This window comes from Branchiostoma floridae, chromosome 3 (genome assembly GCF_000003815.2).
Source record: "Branchiostoma floridae strain S238N-H82 chromosome 3, Bfl_VNyyK, whole genome shotgun sequence".
NCBI classification, from domain to species: Eukaryota; Metazoa; Chordata; class Leptocardii; order Amphioxiformes; family Branchiostomatidae; genus Branchiostoma; species Branchiostoma floridae.
This window is the reverse complement of record NC_049981.1, coordinates 19,884,957-19,910,708: the sequence shown is the minus strand read 5'-3', so window position 1 is coordinate 19,910,708 and position 25,752 is coordinate 19,884,957. Positions and strand designations below refer to the sequence as shown.

General features: G+C 39.0%; 1 protein-coding gene across 9 annotated transcripts; it reads right to left on the bottom strand.

The window, feature by feature from the left end:
* Window positions 1–1,011: 1,011 nt before the first annotated feature.
* On the bottom strand, window positions 1,012–23,274 carry LOC118410854 (glutamate dehydrogenase, mitochondrial-like). Of its 9 annotated transcripts, none has more exons than XM_035812708.1 (16): window positions 22,691–23,273; window positions 14,914–14,994; window positions 14,412–14,467; window positions 12,873–12,936; window positions 10,915–11,001; window positions 9,873–9,961; window positions 7,570–7,606; window positions 7,364–7,425; window positions 6,514–6,651; window positions 6,000–6,137; window positions 5,500–5,580; window positions 4,941–5,064; window positions 4,636–4,727; window positions 4,253–4,315; window positions 3,298–3,418; window positions 1,012–2,072 (listed from the first exon to the last, which is right to left on the bottom strand). In XM_035812708.1, the coding sequence occupies exons 1-15, from the start codon at window positions 23,085–23,087 to the stop codon at window positions 3,299–3,301; spliced, it is 1,629 nt and encodes a 542-aa protein (XP_035668601.1). In that variant the 5' UTR covers window positions 23,088–23,273; the 3' UTR covers window positions 1,012–2,072; window position 3,298. The 9 variants fall into 9 exon arrangements, with proteins under 9 accessions (XP_035668601.1, XP_035668600.1, XP_035668598.1 ...); XM_035812707.1 differs by lacking the exon at window positions 9,873–9,961 and adding an exon at window positions 9,387–9,475; XM_035812705.1 differs by lacking the exon at window positions 12,873–12,936 and adding an exon at window positions 12,723–12,786.
* Window positions 23,275–25,752: the final 2,478 nt, after the last annotated feature.

Here is a 25,752-nt window from a genome sequence, read left to right as displayed (position 1 = left end):
AGGAGATTTATGTCATACCTGTGCTGTGATAACGTTTGGTACAGGTGTTCCAGACCGTGTGAGTTAAAGCTGTATCACACAGGCTTCGAGGTTGTATCACACAGGCTTCCATCCAATAATTCGAACATACCCTGCCCACGCCGAGTGCCTGATTCGAATACCTGATTCGGACGTCGGAACATTGCTGTTGTAACACTTTTTGTTTTTGTTTGAGGGCACCAAATTTGTTCAACTTCTGGCGCTTTTCGCATCAAAACACTGGTTTTCTTAGGTATGACGGCCGTCGGGCGATCCAACCCGCAGTTGGGCTGATACCTCAGGGGATACGGAATATTACACCGTGTTGTATTCTCTATGTACATCATAAAGTGCAAATTATGCAAACTGGCACTTAATTTGCATATTTAATGAGGAAAATTTATATTTGTAGTGTTTTCCATTATAGGACTCAAATACCTGTCATATACAAATGTATGTGCACATGTAGTTTGTGGCAGATGGAACATTGACAGATACCAATTATGCAAATATGTTCCTAATTTGCATGTAAAAGTGCCATAATTCTTCTAAGGGGCAAATGATTGGACAATCAACATTGTGACCAGTGTAAGTTATCTAAAGGTGTATATACAACCAAGCATAGATTATGTAAATGTGGAAGTTAACATAATCAGACTATTTCAAGATGAGGTTTCAGTAGTTGTTGCCTTGCCTTTGTTTCCAAATTCTGGAGTGAAGTTTCTGTTTGTTTTGCCAAAGTCTCTTTTATCCTCTCTGCTATAATAGAATAGGCTACCATTTGGGCTACCAGCCTAGAACATTACAGTGTATTTAAAGTGTATTTTAACTATGCATTTTTGGTAAAAGCTGCTAGGTGGCGCATGTGGATAGTGTTGGAGAATGCCTTAGCCATTAGCAGTTAGGCATTTCTGCATGCTGCCCTCGTCTTTTTCAAGCCGAGGAAAACAGCCAAAGCAACTTGTTGAAAAACAAGCCAAGAAAATCCTACAATTACTTCATCATTAACAATTTATTAAATTGCAAAGATTATCTTTAAATATGATATATTGTTGTGATTTCAAGCTGTTACTAATGCTTTGTATTTGAGTGAACGATGTGACAATGCTATAGCTTTAACAAAGGTGTAACAACACTGGAGTGTTTTATGGGTTATGGTAATAAATACAGGCCAACTGCCATGACTACAGGTATATCAATACATGAATGTATGGACATTACACATTTTGACAATACCAGCTAAGGACTGCAACACATTTTTGATAATTGCTTGTACATGTATGTTCATCTCAGATAAATGTCAATCTTAAGATCATACCTCTGGTACTGCATACATAACATATCATACATAACACCTACATGTTCCTAGTCAGATAAGATCAGCTAATGGTAACTTCCACATTTGGCATATCATTTGTAAACACAGCAAGCATCACTTTCCTTCACAAAAAGACATAGGACACTTTTCAAATTCAAAACAAAGTACCGGTATAATTGTTTCTATGCAGTGAAGATACTGTTTGAATGTATACATATTTACTGATATCCACGATATACAAACATGGCTGGTAAAGTAAAAAGGTATAATCAGTTCTATAAGTGGTCCAAAACCGGCAATGCTCCCATTTGAAACAACATCATCACATTTGATTAATAGTTAATAAATCAATGCTTTCTACCTGCATTGTCCCTTTGAATATACTATCTGTTTAACCAAGGACATTACAAGGACATTACAACCTGTAATACAATTTCTTATACATTGCAAAAAATTCCCTGTTCCATGCATCTTGTATAGAAATATGAAATTCCTTAATTAGTAAATGGCTGTACACCATATAATCATTCTCTCAGCAGTCCTTATGACAGTAGCAAAATCGTACTAAATTGTGAAAAAGAAGCATAAAAGGTCAAGTGTTGCCCTAAATATGAGCTTATGAAAATGTGAGCCCTGCTTCATCATAAACACTGAAGACTTTCTCAATGGAGGTGACAAAGGCTGCTGTTCTCAGGTCCAGCCCCATGTTATATGTCATCGCTGTCTGCATGATAGCCTGCAAAAAAACATAAAACATACCAAATTGTCTTTACTACAGACATAGAAACAGAGCAAAATGCTGCCATCAATAGCAATAGGCATGCTAGTTGTTAATGATGTTGAACTCTGCCATGTAAAGGAAATGTTCCAGTTCTGACAATATTGAAAATACCAATTTACAAATGAACCAGATTACAGGCATGCTAGTTGTTAATGATCTCAATCCATGCAGACAAAAGAAGTACATTTGTACCTACTCTAGTACAAGTTGGAACATGCCAAATTACCAACCTCTTTTGCAAAGTATACAATTGTAAAGGTTTAAAAATAAAAACAAGGTACAATAAAAGCAAGCACATGTAACAAGGGAAGATGCAGCATTGTAGCATAGTGCATTAGGAAATGGTTTGATTGGCAAGACACTAGACATATTTGTAAGACCTACATGGTTAGCACAACACAAAAGGAAACACAAGATAAAAGGAAACACAACAGGTGTCAAGCATTTGAGAGAAAAGATGAACGGATATGTAGATGTCATACACACAGGACTATGAAGATAAAACCCAAGGGTTACCAGTAATATATACATGTATGTTAGTATGCACTGTCACCAGATATAAACAGTCTTTCTTATCCAACATAGTGTTTCCCGTATACTGTTAGAATACAGTTGTTTGGGTTGTAATTGTCATGCTGCCTTTGTCTATATATTCATACAGTTGTTTGGGTTGTAATTGTCATGCTACCTTTGTATATATATTCATAAGGCCACAAAAAGATAATTCTATGGATAAAGTCCATTTCCTCATTGATTTTAACATTCTTCTCAATGTTTTTCCTTCTCCGACATCAATTTGAACTTTTTGTGTGTCATATCAAAATTTATTTTAAGTGGATATCACCTAGGTGAAAGTAGTAGTACAGAGATTAGAAATATGATAACTGACATCTAGCTTTTTCCCTGATATATAGATTTTGCATGGAATGGAGCAGATGCCCTTCCAGCCTGTCATACATAGGGCAGCTTCTTTAATTAATGTGCCAAAGTAGCTATGTAAGCAACTCTTCCAGCCAAAGCCAATACTTTGCCATTTTTTCCATGAACGTCCACGAGAAGTAAGCACAAGGCAGTTGCCTGGCGGGTGAACACTTTGCTAATACAGACACGTTAGCAAAGTTGAGAGAAGGGTCTTGTGGTTAGGTTGTCCTGACTCCACAGTTCCCCCTGTTAGCCTAACCTTAAGCAAACGTCAGTCCTGCCTCCTCCATAACGCGGAAAATTTTCTCTATGGAATTAACGTAGGCTGCCGTGCGCATGTCAAGACCCAGGCCATAGGTGACGGAGGTACGCATGAGGGCCTGTAGGAGAGAGTAGGGGGAGGGGATTGGTTACGACTTAGCAGCTATCTGTAGCAGTCCCGCAGCCGTGCTGAAAACTCAAATGTTTCAGAGGAGAGACATTGAGGATGGCTTAGAAACACATGGATCTGAACATGCATGGTCATGCTACTAGCTCAGGTAAATGTGCAGATGTTAGAGTGCTTTTTAAAGACAATGGAAAGGTGCTTGGGCGACACACATAGAGAGGATAAGTGACTGTAGGGGTTTGCAGAGAGCACGTCATATACTAAAAGATTTCTGCATGCTACATATACAGGCTTTTCATTTGTCATCTGCACCATGTTGGATTACAGCGTGTGTCTGTAAATATGCTAAGATGCTATTGCATAAATTTATTTCACACCAACATGATTCAAATTATAATCATTATGACGTCAATGAAACGCCTGTATAGTGCCACCTATGGAAATTATCAAAGCAAACCAAGAAATCAGTACATGTAAGGAGCAAAGCCTCTTCCATTTTGGATATGAAAAGAATATGTCATTACCATCATCATCATCAACTGTTGACCAAAGTCGGGACTAAATTTTTGAAACAAGCAGACATCTCACTTTGGATGTGTACACTTCCGATTATTTTTCAGCTTACAACAGGTCAAATACTTAAATCATGGAATTGTACATGCACATGCAAAGTATTTTGGTACTGGTAATATAATCAAGAAAAAAATAATGTTTTACAGATGAGGTGATATCAAACTAGTGCCTTTTCCATGATCCAGAAATGTTTGTGTCTGAGTAGGCGCCTGTATGAAGGACTACTTAGCTGTGGCAGACATGACAGACTCACCCTGGCAGAGCGCTCCATGGTGTAGCTCAGTCCTGAGTGCACAATGTCCTTCTCAGAGGCACCCTGAGTAACACAAAGAGCTTATTGAAAATAAAGACAACAATTGCTTTGAGAAAACACAGAATATTCTTTCTCTTTCTTTTCCAAAAGTGCAATCCTAAGTGTTCATAATACTGTCAACACCCTGTACTGTCAATGGTGCAAAAATTGCCCCTTAATTGCATGAAATGGAGCAAAAGTCTTTTGTGCTCCATGACAAAGGCACATTAACAAAAAACAATTTGGCTTTTCAAAAATTCCGAATATCTTCAACTTGAGGCTAACACTACTCCAGTAGCTCTCTTTCCAAGATAAAATAAAATAAAACACAAGTGGACACGTACAGCAATCCTGTTCTGGAAGTCAGCTGAAGGTGTGACGGGGATACGTCCTCCCATCTTCCCAAACTTCCTCTCCAGACTCTCCTGCACACTCTCTGGAGGGAAAAGCAAACACCAAAACATAAGGTTTTACACACGATGCAAACTGCTATCTTGATGGTGGACAAAGAACCCAGCTACTGATACTGTCATTTTCACTTGTTGATACGTTTTCTTATGACACAAAAGCTTGCCAATGCTGACATCTATAAGAAGCTACTGTATGTGCCTTTTTGATCATTTGTGAAAGCAAATACGAAACCCCTTACCTAGTAGATGGTAGTTGGATTCTCTCTCCCACTTGAAGGTGAGGCGGCCATAGCTGACGTGGTTCAGATTCTTCAACCACTCGAAGTATGACACGGTCACACCACCAGCGTTCAGGTACAGGTCCTGCACAGGTGAGATGGGTTTAGAACAATGACACTGGACCAATCACAGAATTACACAACTGCTTCCTTGGTAACACCAACGTAATTAGCTATTTCTCAAAGATTAGCTGCTCCTTATCTCACAGAGGTATGTAAAATAAACATACTTTGTTAAGTTATCAGCCTGGTCACCACAACAAGGATCTTGTACTTTGAATCATTGGGTCTCTGTTGATGTGCATATCCATACTAGTAGAACTATACATCACAGCTTAACTATTCATCTATCTTCCTACCAGCCTTTACGTTTTCTAGGTGACAAAAATGTGGTTTTATGTGTTTATCACAAAACTGGTCTAGAGAAAGAGTAAGGTTTGCAGTGGTCTCCTCCAGCATTTTCAGTATGCAATGCATGGACCAATCAAAGCTGAGGACACATAGATTTAAGCTGACTTACGGGTATAACCAGCTGGTCATTGGCTAGGAAGACCTTGTCTGCTTCAGGGGTACACGGTCCATTGGCACCCTCAGCAATGATCTGGGAACAAACACATTGTTTCATGACGATAGTGCTTTCATAGGAAATACCTGTAACAGTAACTCTAAATGTAAAATAATTGTTTAACAGAGTGTTGTGTTTAATTCTCTGTGGCTATACATTTTGTCTCTCCTTTAAGTTAACAGATTTTTTCACTTCTAGGGGTATGATCACTAACAAGCTATCAGCCAATCAGAGAATTACCTAAACATTTAGCTTGTACCAAATATGGCAAATTTGTAAATATTCAGAACCAAGACGCCAAAAGCACGTAAACGTACAAACAAGGTTTAACAGTCCTATGTGCTTTAAAACTTGTCCATCAGGTACCAAACTTGAGATCTTTGGGTAGAATGCAACCACGGCATCAGTAATAAAACAAATGTGTCTGTGTGTATTTGTTTAGAAGGGACACCTACCCTGGCCTTAATGAGTGGAGCATTGTGCTTGTTGATAACCTTCTCCCCTGCAGCAGGAATCAGGATATCACACTTCTCATACAGAAGGTTCCCTTCATAAGTCTGCGCTCCAGGGAAGCCCATGACGGTGCCGTTGGCCTACACAATGGGAAAACAGCATTCAGAAAACAATCACAACCTTTATGGTACTGATAGAGACACAGCCTTTCAGCTCTTTCAGGAATTTGGGAAATAATGAAGGATACAGTGAAGTGGAGACAGCTTTCAAGTTGATAGTAAAAATGGAAAATATTATTAACATATGACATAACATTTATTCTTATCAAGTCCTAGCAAAGTGACAATTTGAAGTGAATACATCTCTCTATATCATGATACCCTTTTATAATAGGTATATTGTTGTGTTGTTATGCATTCTTCTTTTTTTATACTAGTATGTAGATATTGGACAGGTGCCTGATTCAAATGAATGAAGTAAAAAAATTTGGTTTTAAAGTAGGAGATATAATCTTACCAGTTTCCATTCCTCTAGTTCCTTGGGGTCAATGCCCTCCGGGTTGAAGATGCTGCCATCGATTTCCAGCACACCGATGCACTTGGCTCCGTAGCGGTGCAGGTACCGCATGCTGTGGAGACCCACATTACCAAAACCCTGCAAACAACATGATTCACAGCATGTTACATATGGAAAAACTCAATAAAGTATGCAACCCTTCTCTACCAATCTTAAACATATTTTTGTAATGAAGTCAAATGTTTCATTTTCTTTTCTCCCGGTAATTTTAAAAAAAATCAAGGTCTTCTCTTTACAATTGGCTACTTTACTACTGGCTATTGTTCCCCACTGGCATTGTCTCTACATTATCCATGCAATAATCTCAAATAAAGTGCACAACCCATCTTGTTATCACTTGAAGCACCTTTTGCATTATTGTAAGTTTTTAAAATGCATGCCTTAATTGAGATAATACAACAGATATGAATGGCTTACGCCACACAAGTACAGGTAGCTGGGTAAAATCAGCTTTGATGTGTCTTTAAAGTAGAATAGGTATCCAGACCTATCACCTGTATGGCTGCCAAGTCGCTTTGTCCTCTCCACAAATAGCAGAGAGGACAAGACTCTGCAGCTAATAGTGGAGAGGATGAAAGAGACTTGGTAGCTATAAGAGGTTTACATACATTGTACCAGGCTAGTTGCTACCTTTGTAGCTAATATGCTATGAATACAGGTGGTTGCACCACTTGACCACTTGCAATACAAATTTAACAGACTCAAAATGTATTGCATATTCAATTTTATCACAAACCTTTTAGAGTTGGAGACAGAAAAGAGCGTGAAGACAACACAAAAGGTAACAAACCTGCACGATGAAGGTTTTGTCCTGGAAGCCTGGTGGGAGCCCGACTGCACTCATGTAGGTTGCTGTCAGATATGACATATTAAACACAGGTGTGAAGACACAGCAAACAGTAATAAACCAGTAACCAAGTGATCAATTAGAATGCAAACAATTTGATTTTAACAAAAACTGAATATCCCACTCTCTATCTATAAATTGAGTCTCACCTTCATTGATGAAGTTTTCAATCCCATGAAACACTCCCTGTATCAAGAGAACATATGTCATGCAGTTACTCTGACAATCTGGTACTCCCATACATGGGGTATCGACTCCAAACAGGTAGATATACAGCATGAAGGAGGTGGGAATTCAAGTTTTGTATTTTTGATACACCTATGTCTCCTTCCTTAAAATAAACTAGTCATATTTTTAAAGTTGGCCCAGTGCCATTCAGTAATACTGAGACTTCTATCCCTATAATCCTGGCATATCATGCCAGCAATTCGGGTACCCTTGCAGTCAACAAAAGGCAGTTTTTTTTGTCTTCTCTGCCACAGTATGTCATTATGAAAACAAATTGTCCAGTATTATATATAAACTTCAAGTAGATATGTAGTCAACACTGGATTGTCTTTAAGAATTGTCTTTAAGATAAAACTGAGACTTCACTCAGCGACATGTTTCAATCAAGGCTTAATAAAAGAAAATCAACTTTTTCACATTTTAAGTCATCAGTGAATGACATCATACATGGAAGTCTCCAAATAACAAGGCTTACAGAAATGATCCTGTCAACAATGTACTTACATCTTTGCAATAAAGTCCTGACAATGTCAATGACACAGGACTACCAGTACTACACATTTACAAGTGCCAACAGCCAACATTACACAGCATGCTGACTTGTTAACTGTTGACTTTGTGTATTTTGAAAGCAGAGGTGGGGTCACAGGGATTAGTAGTGGCCGGGATTTTAACCGGCTCGCTCCCCTCAAGGAGTCCGTAAAAATTCTGACCACTGCTTATCCCTGCAACCCAACCTCTGCTTGGAGAATAAACTTTGAGCAGAAAAGAAGATGTTTGTACAATATAGAAATTGTTGTATTGTAGGTACCAAACAACATCTTGCCACAATTAAGACAGAAGACGTATTCAAAGCAAAAGCAGAAAAGGCTACTTCTATTACCAACTTTACATATTGTTGGTAATAATCCAAACCTTTGTATTGTAAAGTGTAGGCATTGGCTATTATAGAGAACTTGGTGAAGCAGCAAATACTGTGTGTAACAATCAGTGTCAAAGTTTTTGTCATCCACTATTGGTACTACATAGGGTGGGTATCGGTACAGAAAAATCAGGTCCAGGTCCAGTTTGGGACAAAAGAATAAGGTCCAGTTCTACACCTGAACCTGATTGTCTGGGAAAACCTGTGAATGGGCAATACTCAAAACAAAGGTCCACTTTGCTACAAAGGAATCTGTTTGAGGGAGCATCCCACTCCCACTGGCATCTGAAAATTTTATTTTCATGTAAACAACACCAACTGCTTCTGTATGTTTGACTGTAGAAACTTGATACAAAAGACTATAATTTCTACTCTACTTTATTTTTGTTATTTTCTTGAACCGATAAGCACCAAAACATGTGAACGACTGCCGATATAATCTATTCATTTTCTAATCAATGCAAAATGAGTATGTTCTGCACCATACGTTCTATGAGGCATGCAAGTAACTACAACACTTCAGAAACATGCTGTTAAGGACGAAGATGGATAAACGCAAAAGTATAAGGCTTTGACTGTGGTGTGATCCTTCTACAACAGATGCAAACATCTTAAATTCCTGAGGCATGCAATTTACGACAAAGTGCGATAAGACACACAATCAAAAAGCAGAAAGAGATGGATCTTGATTAGAGAATCTTGATTATTGAAGCACGTCTTCCTAGTAAGCAGACCTGCCTTAAGAAAAAGAACTGTTTACAGCAATTAAGAGATAATGCATGCACAGGAGTGGTCAGGAGCTCTGGGTCTACTCACACGGCCCGTCGCGGATATTCTTCCATGGATGCCTCCCTGTGAAATTGGCTTCCCAGTAACACATGCATTGGCGTTGATATCATTGTGGCCTGTAAGTCACAACCGTTTGAACCAACAGTGAGACACAACCCAACACATAACAAAACCAGCAATGCAAAGTGTGTTTCACGTGCTGTGTATTCCAGGATTATGATACTTTTCAAGTTTTTTGTAAATGCAATTTTCATGTGATTCACCATAAACCACTGGTGGCCCCGCACACCAACCTTGGAGTTGGAGTAGTGATGGTTGATTGATAAAACCATAACAACAAAGGGTAACTTTTTTTGACAAATTACTGACCAAGGCAAATGACCTTTCAACCAATAAGACAAGAGCTGCAAAATGCTGGTCAGCAGAAACACACAGCACTGATGCTACACACTCATCATTGTCTGGTACATATACAGGAACTCTATGTCTATGGTTCCTCTAGTTTTGACTTACCCTGCCAGTGGCCGATACACGGCCGTGAATGCCTCCCTGGGAGATGGGCTTTCCCGTTACACAGGCAAATGCATTGATGTCATTATGACCTACGATTGAGAGTTAAACATGAGTGAAGAACAATAATACAGTGCTGACCAGGGCCCGTCCCTCTGTCCCGGGACAGAGTCGCTTGTTGGGACAAACAAATATTTCACCCTAAAGTTATAGATCAAAAAATCTTCATTACATGCAACTGATGAAAAATGTATTTACATAAGCTTAAAATGACAAACAAGTAGGACAGAAAAACTTCAAAGCTGGAGACAGCCCTGGAGCTGTCCTGCAGCATTGACTAAAGGATAGCAGGATGAGCACAAATTCATACAGGAAAGCAGAATGGGTCAGCTAAGTATAAGTTTTAGGGCTAAATCAAACATTCGTCAAATGTTTTCAAATTCTTTGCAAGTCTATTGCATTGTCCAACAGGTGTTAACAATATTTGTGTAAACAGACTCGAAACCTTACGGAGTGAGTGCTTTTCAAGCAAACGGTAAATGCTGTTACATGGTATATATATGGTGACTCGGAACATCGATGGATCAACTTTGTCAGAACTGTTGCAACAGTAAATAGTCAGCTACATTGACAGGCATTTGGCATGCTCAATGGGCAACTCTTTATGGTGAAGCAAGATCTGGGCGGTTCACTACCTACATTCAAATCAATGTGACATAAAACTTTTGGCCAGAATTTCTAGGGCCTATTGGCAAGGAAATGAATTTCTCCTATCGTTTTTGTAGTTTTACATCAAGACTGGGAGGTTTCTAGAAAACCAACTTTCTACATTGAGCTGATCAGTTGTAATCCTTCAAACATCATGCCATTTGCCTGACTTCCCTAGCCTACCCTACCGGAGGTCTGGGAGTATGTATCTGCCATCCAGGCCATTTCACGTTCGCCTGTGCTCATGTCAGGAGCGGGGACATCAATGCCAGGTCCTGTGAAACCACAACACAGAACATTCTCATCATGTGAAGTACAGTAGATACTACAAACATACCCATAGTTTGTGAGAATGTGTCGGCCATCCAACTCATCTCTCGTTCTCCCGTTCCCATATCCGGCGCGGGGACATCCAATCCCGGACCTACAGATGTGAGGTTTTTATGGTGGGATGGAAGGGAGGTGAAGGGCGGAGCATTGGAAAGTGTTCATGAAATGCCAGATAAAGTAAGGGATCAAAAGTTTGTTACATGAAAATAAGAACAAGCATTGGGAGGAAGGATAATTGAGATGGCGTAAGAATGTTACAGGGTGGGGGGAGTTGAGGGGCAGGACACAAAAAAACAGCCGTTAGTTCAATTATATAAACTTGGCTAACAAATCCAATGAAACAGGCATTACAACTGCAGAGACAATAGCTGTTTAGCTGAAACTACACCTGATTCACTGGTTTTAAACAGATTACGAGGTGATGTCAAACATTTATGTAATATTACATGTGAAATATTACAACTGAACATGTGAAAACTTTAAACCATGATTACATTAACAGATCAAGGAATAATAATGCTATTTGTTATAATTCAATTTTTGTATCTTATTGATTTAAAATATTCATTATCATGTTGCCATATAACACTGCTCACTTTAAATTTGAAAACACACTGGAATAAAGGCACTCTGGTCAACTTTCAAAAATCAAGATAGTGGAGCATGGTACTTAAGTTGGTTTGTAAAATTTTACTGTAAATTTAATCACAGGTTGAATTTCAAAGCAGATCTTCTGAAATACCAGTGTCTTTCTGAATTTAAAGTGACCAGTTTTACATTGTTTACAGAGAGGAACATAGGACACTAACAAACACAAGGTATGTGTGGTGACGTTATGTAAGGGGTACATCCAAGGTTAACCCCCCAGAACTGATGGTACAAAGTTCAGTTGTCAAAAATACCATTGATAAGTTGCGGTGAGACAGACATAATTTTTCTTTTGGACTTTCCTATCATATTTGGGGTCTTCAGAGGATGTCATTCATAATATCATCTGTGTGACCGAGGGCTGTCTCCAGCTTTATATATTTCTCTGTCCCACACATTGTTTGGGAGCCCATGTTGTTAATTTGCATTGTTAAATTTGTCTAAAAAAGTACATTTTCCTCATCTTTTTTAATATCAAAAGTTTTTGATGGATGGGGTGAAATTTTGTCCATCTCAACAAGCAAATTTCCGTTCTGGGGCTGAAGGACAGGTCCTGGAGACAGCTCTGATGTGACCTAACTGATATTTTGCAAATGCTGTACATTAACTTACAGATGTCTTCCAGTTGTAAAATGACGAACACAAATACACAAACACAAGGTTAAGGAAGCCATTTACGAGCGCATTTATCGTCCATCTCTCAATCGAAAGGGGGGGCTGAGAACTGTCCTTTCCAGTGCTTGGAATGATGTTTTAAAGTAAATGATGGTTTTATTGATATATAGACACTTATTATCATTATATCCCTTGTTAGCCTTTCTTATTTTGCTAGAATGTATCACAGAACCTTTGTCAGTTACCTTTTTGTTTATTTAGAACACTGTTTAGAACACCTCTGTAGTTACCTACCATGTTTACTTTAGAACACCTTAGCCGTTACCTTTTTTGTTTATTTAGAACGTAAGAAGTATTCCTTATTCCGCAGAGTTGTAAACTTTTATTTCTATTTCACTGAAGAAGAACGACGGATGTCGTTTGAAACGTCTGAATTAAATTTGATTTATCCAGAAGTAGAGATTCAACTTTCATCTATTCATTATATTCCTGGATGTATAATCTTCACAAACGTACAAATACACACAGACACGTCCACATGAACCACCTTACCAATGAAGCCCTTCTTGGCAAGTTCCATGGTAAACCTCCTTGTAATCTTCTCCAACTCCCGTTCCTGATAACAAAAAAAAAAACCTTCCTTCACCCTACAAACTACAGCCTGCACCCCCTTCAAGTAATCTTACCCTCAGTACTACATACCAAGAAATCCTTTCTTGGCGATTTCAACAGTGAATCGTCGCGTTATTTTCTCAAGTTCGGTCACCTACAGTGAACAAACAGGGAAGGAGGAGAGAGAACAAGAACACTCAGGACAGGTTTTAGTTACATTACAACAAGATTCAAAATACCTCTTTCATTATGTTGGCAATTTTGAATACCTAAATGGAGTGAAGTCAAAGGTGCCTGGAAGCTTGTAATGTTTAGTTGAAATTAGGATCACCCCTGAGGCATTGCCAAAAGAAGGCTGATGGGTTCTGATGATTTATAGGAAGTAAATGTAGGAATATTGACCCATTGCTGATGTCAGGTGACTGTAAGACCACATGTCAGAAGACATGGGGTCAGTACTCCTGAGTAAGGCAATACGATTGGTCAAAAAATTTGTTGATCATATTTCTTACAAATACTGGTGAGCTTTAATTCTGGTTGTTGAGAAACGTTTGTGTCTGTTTGCACCATTGCACAGAAGTATTTTGAGTCCAGCTCTCAAAATGTTAGTTGCTATTATGATCATAGGTTACTGTGTTATTTTCAAATTCAATGGATTTCCATTTACATTACATAGATGGGTGGTTACAAATGCACAGATCAAACCATGCTACAAAAAGTTGACACATTGATATGGCCAGGCAATATACCTGCCTACCATCTTCAGTATAGTTAACAAGCCTTGTGTAAACTACATGTCATTCTGATGACCACTGTCACAGTGGTATGCAAAATCAGGAACAGGCGAACTTAAGTCAAGCAAAAGGTCTAGTGCTGAACAATTTCAAGCAATTCAATCAAACTGGTGAGAACTTTTCTTGATTTCTTAGTGATGTTAATCATGATAAGGCCATTCAATTGGAGAAATTATTAAAAAAATTATACCAATAATTATAATCTTTTGCACAAATATAACTTAATATGTTAGATGGGGAAAGAAAATGGTTCATTCTTTCTTTCTTTCTATCAAAACTTGGATAACCTTCTTTAATATACAAGAGCAGGTATCAGCGTTCCAAAACATATCACAAGCAATTATATATAGACCACATGGGACATCTGACCCTCTGCTATCAAAACACATCTGGGTATGGATGACTGCCAACAGAGGACAATAAAACATATCAAACACACTTGCACAACTGATATGAACAAAATACAGATGACTCTGACAGCCTGTGCCATTTCAATTTAAGTGTCATGCAATACTAGTATGTTGAACAGATTAATGAATAATTTTTCCTTAATCCCACAATCAAAAAGAATAAAGATGACATGCTGCCCTTAGAAGAAACTAGACTGAAATCTGTACCATAAAATGCTAATGATAAAACTACATGTACTGCATACAATGATTGATAAAGGCTGTCTTATGTACATTACCAATTCCTGTATGAACATGACACAGAATATATAGCAACATTAATTTGAACATTAGTTTACTCACTAAAAACAAAATACACTAAGTTCTTGCTGCAGCAAAGGGCACACATAATTGCCCTGTAACTAGAAGCACCCTTTAGGACTCACAGAGAATTCCTTGGGATTGATCTTGAGTCCAGCTTTTGCTCCTCCAAATGGAACATCTGTGGGCAGAAGGAAAACACAAAGTCAACAGGTAAGAAGGCACTAGATATGCTACCATATTCTTTTTCCAGACGAAATGTCACAGAAACATTTTGGATACATAAGTTATGCAAGAAGTAATTGGAAATGAGAAAACGCTAATTTTTAGAGGGAGAAATACAGATGCAAAATGAAAACAGGGAAAGTGTATACTACATAAGAAATGTCGACTATAAGTACTTTATTTTGCTGCTTGTTTCCCAAACAGACATGTTCTAGCCTGACATTATTTGACCCTATTATAGGTGCCTAGTCTCTTGTCCTCTCTACAAAAAGTGGGGGGGGGGGGGGGACAAAAGAGATTCTGCAGCTATAATCAATAATAGGATTGGATTGGATTGGATACCAGGCTTAAAGCATTCACCATTTCATGACCAAGACAAGGTTGAAGCTGACATCTACTTACCAACCACAGCACACTTGTAGGTCATGAGTGATGCCAGAGCCTTCACTTCATCAGCTGTCACATCCATGCTGTAACGCACACCTGTGGAGAGACAAGGAGTAATGATCCTTAGATATTGACATGACTCCAAAGCATTGCAACTCTTGTGTTTTATGTGCAAAGTGACTGGGGCTGGAACCTCACTTCTGGGTATTATTGCATACAGAAGAGGATTACCTGTGCTGTGAGTAGGATTGATGACAAGTCAAGACATTGATAATTGTTTCAACAGTTGTTGAGTTGTTGAGGTTGAGGATGACATGGAAACAATCATTTTTGTAAATATTTCACAAAAAATTCATACAATATCATCTTCTAAGGAAAATTCATATCAATCATGTTATTTCAAGTAAAACTGAACTATATGTATTGCACATTATTGTCCTCACACTGGGGCTTGAAATAGCATTTAGCAAGCTGTGATTGCTACAATTTGCTTGGGTTTATCAAGATTGCAAGTAAAATTTCTACAGTATTGCTGATTTACTGACAAGAAGTATTTCAACCCCAGTCACAGTTACATGAGGGTCTGCATGCCTTTTTCCGTTAAGCGTTACGAGCCATTTTAATTCACCGTTAATCGTTACCGACCCGCTTTAATTCACCGTTAGGCGTTATCGGTATATTATTCGTGATACGTTATTGGTCGTTTTAATTCAACATTAATCGTTATTTGCTATCCCGAATTCAGCGTTAAGCGTTACAATTCAAATGCCAGATAGAGCCCCTGACAAGTAAAGGAAATGGCGTTTCAAAGGGTCCAGATTTCAAAATTTCGGCCGAGCCTCCCGGGCTTCGGCGCTAAATATAGTAAAGATATATTGCGGAAGCGTCGCTCTCAAAAACCTTTTCGCTCATACAGATTTCAGTGTCAAACTTAGCTTAGTTTCAGGCAAAATTTACTCGAATGCAGAAAATGAGGTTTCTCCGAACCTCCCTTGCGACGGCTTGCGCCTTCCGGGCGCTCAGGATGACATGGCGAAATTTTGAGGCCGTGGGTCGTCGCCCAAGAAACTTTTCTCTCTAATAAAATATCATTTAATTCAGCTTCGTCGGCCAGCAAAATTTGTCCTTCAAACTGCGGTAAATGTCCGCATTTCAAAATTTCCCCGGACTTATCTTGCAATGTCTCGTGCCGTCCGAGCTAAAAATGGTAAAAAATATGTCGGGGTGGAGGTCAAAGCTACAACCATGTGTAATTTTGATGAAAATGTCATTAGTCTGTTGGCAAAACTTGCCGGAAAATGTAGGAAATAGCATTTCAGAGGGTCATGATTTTAAAAAATTTCCCTGGAGCCGGGAGCATACCGCTGCATGTTCTGAAAAGTTGTCAGCAATAGTTCAATCTCCCCCCATAAGAAATTTGCTGCCGCCGCTTCTGTGGTGGGAACATTGCCCCATGGAAGCGAATGTCATTGATTGAGGCAGCGGACAGTGTCCTTGTCATTCCTCTGGGTTCTGTGCACCTTTTCCTTCTCACAATCCATTTGTCAGACATTTTCAACCATTGAGATACCCTAATCTAGCGTTGTACGAAAAGGAATGAATGTCAATGTTACTGTTGTGCTGTGTAACCCCTCCTAAATTTACCGTTAAGCGTTACCGGGCCTCCCGAATTCACCGTTAAGCGTTACCAAGCCTCCCGAATTCACCGTTAAGCGTTACCAAGACCACCCCATGCAGACCCTCTTACATAGTACTGGAGTCTGGAGTTTTATCCTATAGTTTGGGTGGCTGCCCAAAACCAGACTCCATTAGTCCATATCTTATGAGGATTTAGGTCCTCCAGTCAATGTACAGTCAAGTACTTGACTGTCTGTCTGTCCGTCTGTCTGACTCGATAATTTGATGAGCAAGGAGCATTTGTTATTGATGTCTCACCACTTTAACATTTTTGGCATACAAAACAAAATTTATGCCTATCCAGCGACTCACATATCCTTCTCATATCAAAAAATAAATGATCATATAGATTATTGCAATATGTGTTTTGGCTCATCTTAAAATATAATCAGTCTTTAATCAAGCACATGAGTATATTTAGTCCCTGTCCACTGACAGCTATGTAATGCATCAGTATATCTCGGATCAATGTTAGGAATTCACAGCCGATATGTATGCATGGCCTAAAAGGCGTTGTCCTCAAGAGCTCAATAAATGACCTAGCCAGCGTTGGACAAAACAGGGGATAGTATGCTACAGTACATATAATTTGCTGAAAGAACTGTTCTTTCCACAAGCTCTAAATTGGTAGTCATTCTAGGATGAGGAACAAACCAAAAGAATCATAGGGATGGTGTAAAAATGGAAATAGAAAATAAGAAATGTATCTACTGTACTATAATGGGGCCTGAAACTACCGGTATAAGTACACAGTTGACAGAAAGAGATCTTAATTTGAAAGACTGTAGGAAAAACAAAGTTTAGTGGCAAGTAGTGTTGGCATGAAAAGATGTGCACCACCATTATCCCAATATCAATCAGTGCCTCCATGACCTACATAACGCAAACATTGTTTGCTGATGGTGCTGGTATCTAATTTCTTTCTACTGTGGATTCAACAACTGGTCTTGAAAATACGCAAAGCCCCATTTTCTATCAGATGCAAGAATTTTGAGTGTGCATATCAAATAGAAACATTCTAAGCAATATGTATAAATTAATTTCATAAAATATTTAACTACATTGTACATGTATTAACTACATGTAAATTCATTTCTAATTCAAAACAACTTTCATCCACTCAGATGTGACTGTTCAAACTGCTTGTTTCCATGTCTGTCTGTCTGTCTGTCTGTCTGTCTATAGATTTTAGAAAAGACAACATCACCTCATTGGTCTAGCCATTCCCATACTAAATCCATCATATTGATGCATACAGGGAAAATGTTAACCTTCCCTCAGCCTGGAGCATATATACCATCAGGTGGATTGCAGTATAAATCATCAAGCAAATGTTCCCAATGATTGTTTCAGCTTGGTCCAAATGAAGTGATGGCTTCTCAGCACTAGAAACAATCTATTTCAAGTATTTGACATAAAATGGCCATAGCCTGATTAATTGATGGGAACCATAAACCATATACCACCTGTCATGTCATGGCTTCTGATCATACCTGTTTATATGAAAGACACAATTCATACTGAAACGACATGGAGATCTTGTGCAGGCCTGAACATTATATTTACTACCAGTACAATACACTATAAAAAGGTGTATTTCAGGCATCCTGCTGACATTAGCCTGCTACTGGATCAATACGTCATCAGGTCAGGTATTGATCTATCAGTACTTTGAATAACTGTGTAATATTGCAAGCTCCATTAAAAGTATCATAGGTTACAGCAAAATAGAGCCACACCTACATGTCCTACATGACATTGAACATTCTCATCATCAATGTTTCATACAAAGCTCACACTTTTATAAAGTTACATCTTTCCAGAGAATATCTCATGAACCAATTATTCAGACTAGCATGGCTATGTGTAGCCTTGGAATACATGATCTTTTTACTTTAGAAGAATTAATTTTAAAAATATATTTTTCATAAGGTCTCGGACCGGAGTTTCTTTTACGATTTCGGAGGTTGGCGGACAGCCTCAGGCCGATGGGCTACAGTTCCGCTAGTAAACGTAGGACGCGAAACTTAATCAATATGGTCGAAAGCCGTTTACTGCCTCTTTCCGACAAACCTATTGTTATCGTCTGTTGCCTCTTTATTTTGGGTAGAATATGTAGTAAAATTTTTATTTTGGACCCGAAAACTATAATTTTTTAACACTTTTTTGATCGAAGCTGCTTGGAAAAAACGAATTTTCCCAGGATAACGGCCTACGTGGTAGAGAAGCTAAATTCTTCATGTTTATGCAAAATGAAAATAAAAACAATTCCATGTGATAACTTTTTTGCAATCTCCGATGACGTAATTTCTTCGAAATGGCATGAAAAACGATGCTATTTGGGTCATCAGGCAAAAAAAACGCATCACCGTTACAGCGGACTAATACAAAAATGAGTTCGCTGGAGGGCCAACTACTCCTCGCACAAAAATAATACAACCCACGGGCTTTTCAGGAAACACGACAAATCTATGCTCAGCTATAACGATCACCAAGCAATAGGGAGCAAAAATTAGGGAGACAACAGCGCACTTCCGGCCTATTACACCACCCTTCCGCCAACTCCGGTCAGATTTGAACTCCGACCCGGAACCATAAATGCATCATGGTGTGACAGCCTATATTGTATGCTGCATTCAAAGTGGTATTCAAATATTGTTTTTTCTGATTGTTGCTTTACTATGTCATGTTTTCTTATTGCTACTGCATTCTGATGGCTTCTACTTTACAAATAATAACATGTCTATCTTGCTACAGAAGTTTGCATCTTGAAAAATCTTGCCACAGAAGCTTGCATCTTGACGAATCTTGCTACAGAGGATAATCTTGATGTCTAATGTTGCATGATTGTGACAACCCTTTTATTTACAGATGCTTGCATTGTGATAATGCAAAAATCAATAAGATATTCATTAAAAAGTATTGATCTGGTACAAGTATCAGCCCAAATTGGTGCAAGGCAAAAAAGGCTCAGCTGTTATGTGCTCTGGACTTGACAGCCATCCTTTTTAGAATATTGAATATTCCATTGAATAGTCCATTCCAAGACACCATGCGGATGTTTGTTGCCATTGTTTAGAATTGATTTTAAAGTTTTGTAATTATATGTCTAGGACATTTGATACTTCAGAAATATTTCTAACACTGTTTCAACTTTACAAATATTTCCCTGGTCCTGTAAAACTTTTGAAATATTCATGGTGCGGAATTGGATACTTCTAATGGTTTCTAAATAATGATAACAGCATTCTACCATTATTTACCATTTTCTACCATTTTCTACCATTTTTTGTAAATGGTTCGGTGGGCTGGGAAGATAGCAATTCACACATCCTTGCAAAGTATGGTTGGGTGCCATGCAACAATGGCCCACCACAAAGGATCCACCAGTGCCCAGCAGTGAAATCTAAAAATATACAGCTGCAACAATAGGGCTTACTTTTATGGGGGCAATAAACTAACTTTACCATTTGGCCAGGTTTACCATTTTTTGTAAATATTTGTAAATGTGAAATAATCACAGAGAGGTTTCACAATTATTCTAAATAAAGATATTTTTGTACAGTTACTTTCAAAATGTTTCTAAAATATTCAAAGAAATTCAAATAAATGAGTATTTTCTTAGTCTATTTTTTTTAAAATAATTTAATTATTGCGGCTCAGATATTCTTTTATTCAAAATAATTCAGACTAATTATAAATATCGCCTAAAAACCCTCATAGTGTATTGGAATGGACTCTAGTAGCAAAATTTGGTATAAAATAAACTGCACATCCAAGTTACACTTCAAAGCTAAAATTTTACTTCAGTAACACTGCGTCTTAAATCTCAAAGCTGATGTTAATGAAAGATGGTGATATTTTCCTTAGCCTTAGTTACAGCTTGTGAGTAAAATCCCCCTATGATGAAAGCGGTTCGTGTGGTTCAAAGGAGTCTACTCCCAGCCAAATTACCACAATACGCACTCAGTATCTATTTGCAGGCCCTCAGATCCAATTCTAACATATTAAAGTTTTGCAAAGCAGACTATGCTACTAGTAAGTTAGTGGCACAGCTGCCCCTTTCAAATCATTGATTTTTAGACCTCCTTGCTCAGAAGACATGCAACTTGCATAGGACACAAAGCCAATGTCAAATGACACTAACAGATTGTTAGAATTAACATATAAATTCTACCATCACTAGTATCAGTTCGCATTGGTTCCTTGCAAACAGCATTTGCAATAAACATAACAAGTTACATATATATAAAGACCTATTTCCTGAAAAGAAAAACATGCTTATGATAATATTGAGTGTTTCGCTAACACATTTGACCTTGGCCAGGTCATTCAAGATCAGCTGGCTTCAAATAGAAATAGAATGGACCCCTCCATTCTGAGATGGGGAACAACAGTTCAACTTGATATGATGTCAATGTCGCATGTTGACCTTGTAGCTGAGGCAGTGCCTAATATTGACATGACATACTTGTATGGACAAAACTAGTGGCAAGACATTCAGTGGTGAATTCAGGATGTTGGATGCTTCGGCCCTTTACCAACTCAGCCCTATCAATTTCTGGTCGACTCAGGCCTACACCCTGGTCAACTCGGCCCTACATAAAAACTCTAGTCAACACCTTGCATAAACCTGAACTTGAATTATATAATCAGTATATAACTTTGCTGACAAAAAAGACAAAGATAAAATGTTTGCCCCGTCTTGTCGAACATTTTTATTGGGTGTAACCACATTTATAGGGGGCGAGGGGTGTTCCAAGAATCATCAGTGACTAATTACTTTTAAAACGTCCCTGTTCACTTACTATATATACTATAATAGTATAGTGAAATTATTTAGCAAATTCCATTAATTGTGGTAACGTTATTCATTTTAGCAACAACATATTAACATCCGATGTCTATAAAGAATACATGAAGGTTAAGAAAAGAACATTACCGAACTGGTGAGAACATGGACTAGTCTGATGTGCCGTCTTTATTTGCGGCAATATATATGTCCGCGACAAGCGTAAACGAAATGTCTATGAACTCTAGCACAAGCCTGCCGTGATCCTAAAATTTTAGTAGACCAGAGTGTTGGGCTTAGGGCCGAGTTGACCAAAGTTTAGGGCTGAGTTGACAGAGCCGAGTCGGTAAAGGTCCGAATCGTCCTGATTCCGTGAATTCATCATCAAAACTTCCAGACATTTTTAGTACACAGTCATACTTAGGGAGCAAAAAATTTTAAAAAGCTTCTTTGAGGGTCTGCATGGGGGGGTCTTGGTTTAACGGTGAATTCAGGAGGCCCGTTGACGCTTAACAGTAATTTTGCTTGAAACTAAGCTAAGTTTGACACTGAAATCTGTATGAGTGAAAAGGTTTTTTCGGGGCAACGCTTCCACAACATATGTTTACCATGTCCAGCACTGAAGGCCAAATTTTGAAATCTAGACCCTTTGAAACGCCATTTCCACTTCCAGCATTTTCAGGGGCTGTATCTGGCATTTGACTTCGTGGGTATAACTGCTTACGAAAAATTTCTTGGTAAATCTAATGGTGAATTCGGGATAACAAATAACGATTAACGTTGAATTAAAAGGACCAATAATGCTTCATGAAGAATATACCGATAACGCTTATGTTGAATTAGAGCGGGTTGGTGAATTAAAGTGGCTCGTAACGCTTTAACGGAAAAGGGCATGAAGGCCCTCTTCTTTGCATGGAGGTAGAGGGGCGATTGGGGATTCCATATTTATTTTCATGAAAGGCAATTTGGTGACACCAGTGACATGGTTATGGCTGTCATCAGTCAATCATTCTATAAAAAGTACCACTCTCTGACCTTCCACTGGTTCAAGAGTCAATGCAATCATGTGTGCATAATACTGCATATCATTGGTTCCGTAAATATATTTACTCATGAGAATCTCAGTCTGTGTGATATACACAACACAAGCTTCAACTACAACTTTTCACAAGTTTGTCATTTTTGCAGGCATTGTCAAACAAATCACCCCAAGAATGCAAGATATCAATTCATTCTCCCTGTGTGTGAGTGTGTCAGACTATTTTTTTTATGTAAGAGTATCATAATATATGGTATTGGTAGCAAGATTGGTAAACAGTGTACCTCCTTTGCATGGCGTCCTATGTTGGCTGTGTTGAGCCCTGTAGCCCTCAATCATGACGAACTCTCCGTTGTCTCTCTTGATGGGGAAGGACACGGCCAGAACGTGGTTGCAGGGCTTGATGATCTTTAGGATGCCCTCCACACGTTTTCTCTTCTCCTCCACCGAGCCTTTTCCCTTCATATCATCCACTAACTTATCTTTCACGATCTCCACAGACCTCTCGACGAATCCTTCCACCATGTGAAAGAAATTCGGGTCGTCTACCTCCTCATCGGATGCGCTAGAGCACATTCTCTGTGCTTGCGAGGCCACAGCCGGCATTGCCCTCCCCCCAAGGCCATTTTGGACCGCCCTCCCACCTTGACTTAATACGTTTCCAACGAAAAGACGAAGCATTTTCTCGAGTCAGGAACAACTATGATTACCGATCAAGTGACAAGTTATTCCGAAACAAAGGTGGAGTCTTTAAAAGGAAACGAACAGATGAAAACTATGCAGAAAAGTGAGAAGTTCGCCCTTTCCTGACGGGTTCTGAAAGCCCTTCCTTCCAAAATGGAACGCCTGTGACGCAAGAAAGGAGGTGTGTCAGCCACATGATCATAGCTAACCAATCATAAGATACGTCTGGAAGGCGTTACCATGACGTCATAATCTGACGTCTTCCCGGCGTTTCGTGATTTCGTCCTTGGCACACCTGATTTGTTTGTTTGAACCTTTATTTATTCATGAAAGCTCAAATCGACCTGCAGGTATATGTTTAATTCTCAATTCTGGAAAAAAATGTTGAAATCGGCCAAATAGACCCGTCTGACTGATGATATATACGATCGTACCGAACCACCATTATCAACAAATACGAATGTTGTGGCGCATGTTTTGTACTATCGATGTTGCCTGTAACGTTAACTGTAACTGGCTCCATATCAAGTGGTAAAGCCAGGCAACAGCATTTGTTACATTTCGATGAAAACGAGCCTTTATCATCGTTTGTGTGGTGATATCTTGGTCTGCTGATATTTAAGAGGGTCTGCATGCCTTTTTTCCGTTAAAGCGTTACGAGCCATTTTAATTCACCGTTAATCGTTAACGGGAGTAGCCTGAGTATCATCCTCCGTAGTAACCGCTGGCCCACGACTTTCGCTTGCTAACCTCCGACCCGCTATAATTCAACGTTAATCGTTATCGGTATATTCTTCGTGAAGCGTTATTGGTCGTTTTAATTTAACGTTAATCGTTATTTGTTATCCCGAATTCACCGTTAAGCGTTAACGGGGGGGATCCAATGTCCGGTAACTGTTCTAAGTGAATGCGCATGGCTTTTGTCATCGTACGTTTTACTGAGAACCCATCAAAAACAAGTCAAGATCTTGTTAACAACCATATAACTGTGATTTAAGCTGTGCAGATATATGTTTCCTTTAACGGCAGCATTCCGAACTTTACTTTGACAGCGCGCGAAAGTTTTGGCAGGTTTGGACTTGCGTTTCAGTGGAACGTTCTAACACAAAAAAGGGGGTCCAAACTCCGATAAGTTAACAACCAATCCATCTCTGCATATCTTTAAGCATCCTATGCATGCAAAATAACACTAAGCTTCTGCAATACTATTTTTTGTCACAAATATATGCAATATTTTGAATTACGATGCATATTTAAATACGTTTACTTACAAGGATTACCTCTCACGGTGAAACCAACCTGTCGCCAAAAAGAAAAATGGCGGCACTTTGTTTACGTCTGCCTGCGATTACACTTTTTCACTTTCGGCTTCTGTATTTCCTGCTTCAACCTCGTTTTTAACAGCAGAAATGACTACAGGATTTCTTTAGTCGGTAGGGATCGATTTTCTTGAATGATTGGTGCTCTACTGACGGGTTGACTAACTCCATCGTGTTGAGCATCGCTCGGCTTCCTTCATAGGTGATTGACAAAGATGGCGGGGTTGACAGGGCCGTGAACATGCGGCATAATTCAGCTCCGATTATCCAACTATAAAAGCAAAGACACGGCATAGCTGTGCTTATTTAGGAAGTTTTATAGATAGCCTTCTCATCTGTGGTGGTATCTTTTCACATTTCGTATTTGACGATGAATTATTTAATAGTTTCCCGGGCCATGTTCTCGATATGTTCGCTCGTCAGCATGCACGGAAGGCGTCAAACTTGTTGGGGCTTACCAACTTGGACACATACTCTGACTTTTCAGTTATTTACAACAAGGTTTAGTCCATAACAAGTTGCACTTATTATGTGCAGACACTTATGCATATCTCCGCAAAAATGATTTTAAAATCCTACCGGACTTTGGACCCCTACCGGACTTTGGACCCCTCCAAGAAATTCTTCGTAACCCGTTATACACACGAAGTCTAATGCCAGATAGAACCCCTGAGAATACAGGAAATGACGTTTCAAAGGGTCCATATTTCAAAATTTCTCCGAGCCTCCCGGCCTTCGGCTCTGGACAGGGTAAAAAATGTTGCGGAAGCGTTGCCCTCATAAATTTTATCACTCATACAGATTTCAGTGTCAAGCTTAGTTTCGGGCAAAAAGTACTCCTAGAATGCAGAAAATGAGGTTTCTCCCTTGCGACGACTTGCGCCTTTGGCACTTATGACGACATTGCGAAAATATGTTAGGGGCGTGGGTTTTCCGGCACAAAAAAACAAAAACATTTTCTCTCTAAGAAAATGTTATATCTGATTTAGCTTCGTCTTACAGCAAAATCTGTCCTTCGAAAGGCAGTAAATGGCGTTTCAGACGGTCCAGATTTTAAAATTTCCCCGGACTTATATTGCAACGTCTCGTGCCTTCTGAGCTCGAATCGAAATGGTAAAATATGTCGGGGGCTCTGGGGGTAGACTCTACCAGGCTTCGTGGATCGGTGGTCTAATTGTCGAAATTGGACAAATAGAATCTATAGTACGCTAGGCGAGTTTGCCGGCCAGAAGAGTACGTTTCCTCACCACGAGGTGAGGATAATGATTCTACCGATCCACGGAGCCTGGTAGAGGCTATCTGGGGGTGGAGGCCAAAGCTATAACTCATGTAGCCTGGAGTCC